Below are 5,291 nucleotides of genomic sequence, written 5' to 3'. Positions count from 1 at the left end.
AAGAACATGGTATGGGTATCTTGTCATATATTGTTCTTTCACTATACGTTTGCAAAGGATCTTCGCATATTGAACCTATGATCTAATCTGACATGTTCATTCTCTTGTAGGAAATAAGTGCAAAGAACAAGCAGAACCGCAGTCAAGTCAAGTTTCATCAGGCTACGGGTTCTCGCTGCTATGTGGCACACTTACATGCATATGTAAGTAAATATTACCTTGTACTACTACCTGCACTTGTGCACTCAACTTCTATTGCATTTGATCTGAGCAAACTTCGATGTGATTGTTTATCCACGAAACAGAAGCAGAAGAGAAACCGAGAAGAACCCAGCTTAGACCAGACTGAAGAACTAGATGCGGTGGACGCCTTCAAGACCTGTCATACCAGCTCCAAACGTGGCCTGAGTGAACCGGCAAGAGAAGCACTTGTAAGTTCATTTGTTTTCTTTATTTAGTGTAATTTTTATGAGATCATATGAGGGAGGCTGGCTGTGGGTCGATGGAACGAAGGGGAGTGAGATCGATGAGTGAGATCGCTTGTCCCATCCCAGGGGAGTTCAGATCATAGTCTATTTTGTCTGCCATCAAATTTCTGAAATGAAAGTAAATATCATAGTCTATTTTTTGTAGGACCCGTGCACTAGAAATGTATAGGTTTTAGAGTCTTTGTTAAGCAAATCTGCCATAATTTGTAACTGTTTTCACATTATTTTTCATAGTCTATTTATAGAGTATTTCAAATGAATAGCTTTTAATTTGCCATCAAATGTATAGCTTTTAAGCAAATCTGCTATAATTTGTAACTGCTATAATCTGCTATAATTTGCCAACAAATGTATAGCTTTTAGAGTCTGTCAGTCTATTTTTCATAGTCTTTGTTAATGCCTTGTAGGACCCGTGCACTAGCAATGAAAGTCACTGTTTTCACATTATTGTCAGCATCTTCCTGTTGCTCATTAGCAATAACATGTAACTGTTTCTGTCCATGATATTTCAGTCTCATATGGAGGCTTTGAGGGCTGAACCTGTTGCTGAAGGTGAGATGCCAGCATCCAGTGTGCACCTTGTGTCGAAGGTGCTGTCCCAGAGCAGCTCACACCAATTCCTGAAAAGCGTCGGCATCAAAACATCGGCAACCTCCAAGGCTTCATCATCAAATCATAGTGAGCTTCGGGAACAACTTGCAGCTGAAGCGACGGCTGCTGTTCAAGGTGAACTCGACCAGCTCAGGAAGAAATGTGAAGAAGCTGAGGAACAGCAGGCGAGGACACAAAGGGAGTTGGAGGAGTACAAGAAGATAACAGAGAAGAACAGCAAGGAGATGGAGGAGACCAATGTGCTCATCAAGAAGCTCTTGTCCTTGCATGGTAACTCTTCTTCGACATGAGGGCTGCTAGTCAGAGCTGCTGTTTTTGGCCTGTTCTTTGACATGAGGGTACCCAAAAACTCTAGTTGCTCGTGGGTGTCAACTTTTGATTATATGCTGTTATGTTTGTGCAAACTCAACTGAAATGTGAACTCAAGTGGTGATGCTATGAACTGAGTTTAGTGTTGTCCACTTAGTTTGTATGCGCACTGGAATACTAGTTGTATTCATCTATGGAATATGGAATTGTGTGCTCATTCCTCTGTTCTAGTATATTTTGCAATTTCCAATAAAATTATTCTCTGCACATCTGTGACCAAACTGGTGGCATATAATAAAACATATGCCACGTCAGCTGCCACTGTACTAGCCACGTCAGCGTTACGTCAGCACTGACGTCAGCTGCCACGTCACTAGCCACGTCAGCGCTGACGTCATACGCATCAGCACCTTCCAAACGGCTGGTAATGACCAAACCACGGCTCTATCTGTGACGATACCATACCGTCACAGCAACCAAACGGCGTTAACAACGCCGTCAGTTTGCTCGGGCAGACGACGAATTATGACGGAAAAGTGTCTTCCTCTATGACCACAACTGATCGTCATAGCATGCATTCACTTCCATGACAACGCGCCTTTCGTCACAGAATGTATACACATCGATGACGAAACTGAGTAGTCCGTCACAACACAACAAATGTGACGCGACCCCTATGACCAAATCGAACTCGTCACAAATTCGTCAGAAACCTTACTCTGTGACGATATATACACATGCAGTGACGCAATACGAACGTCATCGATGATAAGATCTCTACTAGTGTATGTGAAGACATAGCAGAGCAGAAGGTACTGCTGGGGTCTCAGCTATCTGAAGAGCAGGAGAGAACTTTGATAAGGTTTTTATTCAACAACAAAGATGTTTTTGCTTGGTCGGCCAATGATCTCTATGGTGTCAACAGAGACGTCATTGAACATTCACTCAATGTCGACCCATCCTTTAGGCCAAGAAAGCAAAGGTTTCGGAAAATGTCTGATGATAAAGCCGAAGGTGCTCGGAATGAAGTAAAAAGACTTCTCAGTGCTGGTGTTATCAGAGAGGTAAAATATCCAGAGTGGCTAGCCAATACTGTTATGGTGAAGAAGGCTAATGGCAAATGGAGAATGTGTATTGACTTCACGGATCTCAACAAGGCCTGTCCAAAGGACGAATTTCCATTACCAAGAATAGACTCTCTTGTAGATGCATCAGCTTCTTCAAAACTTATGAGTCTGCTGGATTGCTACTCAGGATATCATCAAATATGGATGAAGAAGGAGGATGAGCCGAAGACTAGCTTCATAACTCCCAGTGGCACCTATTGTTATCTTCAGATGCTTGAGGGGATCAAGAATGCTGGAGGAAGCTTCAGCAGAATGACAACCAAGGTCCTTCATTCTCAGATAGGCAGAAATTTGCTAACATACGTTGATGATATCATAGTAAAAAGCACGAAGCAAGAAAATCACATTACTAATCTGCAAGAAACATTTGCTAATTTCATGCAAGCTGGCCTGAAATTAAATCCAGAAAAATGTGTCTTTGGAGTGAAGAAGGGTAAGTTCCTTGGTTGTCTAGTTTCAACGAAGGGGATTGAAGCTAACCCAAGCAAGATCGAAGCTATCCTTTGGATGGAGCCGCCAAGCACAAAGAAGGGGGCCCAACGGTTGGCAGGAAGACTGGCATCATTGAATAGATTCATATCTAGATCAGCAGAAAGAAACTTGTCATTCTTTGAAATACTAAAGTCAGCCGAAGTTTTTCAATAGGGCCCAGCTCAACAGAAAGCCTTCGAAGAGTTGAAGCAATACTTGATTGATCTAACAACATTAACTCCACCTGCGCCAGGGGCTCCGTTACTATTGTATGTGGCAGCTTCGCACTCTGCAGTGAGTGCAGCGCTTGTACAGGAGAAGCTTGAAGGACAAACTAAAAAGCAAGCCCCAGTATACTTTGTCTCCGAAGTTCTAAGTTTATCAAAGAAAAACTATACAGAATTGGAGAAGGTGTTGTATGCTGTCTTAATGGCCTCGAGGAAGCTTCGGCATTATTTTCAAGCATACCACATAATTGTTCCTTCATCACAGCCTCTGAAGGATATCATGAGGAACAGAGAAGCCACTAGAAGGATTGGAAAGTGGGCTGCGGAGCTTAATGAATTCAGTATTGACTATGTGCATAGATCCTCAATTCAGTCCTAGGCGTTAGCAGACTTCATCGCTGACTGGACGCCAGGGGCTCAGGAAGAAGAAGCAAATAATGATGCTGAAGCTTGGACAGTGTTCTGCGACGGTTCCTGGGGAACCTTCGGTGCAGGTGCGGCTGCTGTCCTAGTCGCACCTTCCAAAGTTAGAACATGCTATGCAACAAGGCTTGATTTCAGCTGTACAAATAATATTGCTGAATACGAAGCTTTACTTTTGGGACTTCGGAAGTTAAAGCCAATGGGAATAAGAAGGGCAGTCCTTAAAACCGACTCTCAAGTTATTTCTGGTCATGTTGACAAGAGTTGCAAGGCAAGAGATCTGAAGCTTGAGAAATACCTAGACACAGTTCGAAGACTTGAAGCTTCTTTCGAAGGATTTTCTGTTAAGAATATTCCACGAGGAGAAAATGAGCATGCTGATCTGCTAGCCAAGTCAACGGCACAGGGGATTCCTCTACCTTCGGAAGTATTTTTTGAGACAATAAGAGCACCTTCGGTGGAACTTTTCGAAAGAGCAGTGCTCACAATATCTCCTGTTCATAGTGAAGATTGGAGGACTGAGATTATATCTTTCCTCCAAGGTAACTATCTCTCGGATGATGAGGTTTATAGAAAAAGAATGGAAGCAAGAACAAGACAATATGTCATAATAGAAGGGGAGTTATATAAACATGGAGTTTGTTCCCCACTTCTCAAATGCTTATCCAGAACCGAAGGTATAGAACTGATGAAGGAGATACACGCAGGATTGTGTGGATCCCATATTGGGTCCAGACCTCTTCTGGGAAAGGTTTTCCGATAAGGATTCTATTGGCCGAAGGCAGCTTCGGACGCAACAGATTTGGTTCAAAAGTGCGAAAATTGCCAAAAATGTGCAAGAGAACAGAAGCAACCTTCGTCATTGACTCAGCTGATACAACCAACCTGGCCATTGCAGAGATGGGGCCTGGATCTACTAGGTCCACTCCCACTAGCGCAGGGCAACTTGAGATATGTCGTGGTGGCGGTAGAATATTTTTCTAAGTGGATCGAAGCGAAGCCTTTGGCTACAATAACTTCGGCTACGGTCCAAAAATTCTTCTGGCAGAATATAGTTTGTCGTTTCGGTGTGCCGAAGGCTATAACTGTAGACAATAGAACGCAGTTTGATGCTGAAACTTTCAAAGATTTCTGCGATCAGATCGACACAAAAATTCATTTTGCATCAGTCAGGCACCCGGAATCAAACAGACTAGTTGAAAGGGCAAATGGTATTATAATGACGGGAATAATGAAGTTAATCTTCAATCAGCCCAGAGGAAAGTGGCCAGATGAGTTGGTTAAAGTGGTGTGGAGCCACAATAGATCTATATCAAGGTCAACAGGTTTTACACCATTTAAGTTATTGTTTGGTGACGAAGCTATAACCCTCGAAGAGGCTAAAGCGGGGTCGATAAGAACAGTAGCTTCGGTAGAAGACGAAGCTAATTATTCTGTGGCAAAGGATACTATAGAAGGGACCAGACTTCAGGCTGTGGAAAATATCAACAAATATCAAGCCAAAACAATAAAATAGTGTGATAGAAAAGTTCGGTTGAAAGACATTAAGCCTGGACATTTGGTGCTTCGGAGAGTAGCCAACCCTGACACAGTAGGCAAGCTTCAGCTGAAGTGGGAAGGACCCTTTCTGGTAG

At 42.9% G+C, this 5,291-nt stretch overlaps 1 protein-coding gene across 1 annotated transcript; it reads left to right on the top strand.

Moving 5' to 3' along the window:
- Positions 1-386: 386 nt before the first annotated feature.
- On the top strand, positions 387-1,626 carry LOC118476388 (uncharacterized). The gene is made up of 2 exons (XM_035965396.1): positions 387-431; positions 1,001-1,626. Exon 2 carries the CDS (start codon positions 1,007-1,009, stop codon positions 1,388-1,390), a length of 384 nt encoding a protein of 127 aa, XP_035821289.1. The 5' UTR covers positions 387-431; positions 1,001-1,006; the 3' UTR covers positions 1,391-1,626.
- Positions 1,627-5,291: the final 3,665 nt, after the last annotated feature.

Source organism: Zea mays, chromosome 2 (assembly GCF_902167145.1).
Source record: "Zea mays cultivar B73 chromosome 2, Zm-B73-REFERENCE-NAM-5.0, whole genome shotgun sequence".
Taxonomy (NCBI): Eukaryota; Viridiplantae; Streptophyta; class Magnoliopsida; order Poales; family Poaceae; genus Zea; species Zea mays.
The sequence above is the reverse complement of the archived record's forward strand: the minus strand, read 5'-3'. Positions and strand labels throughout refer to the sequence as shown.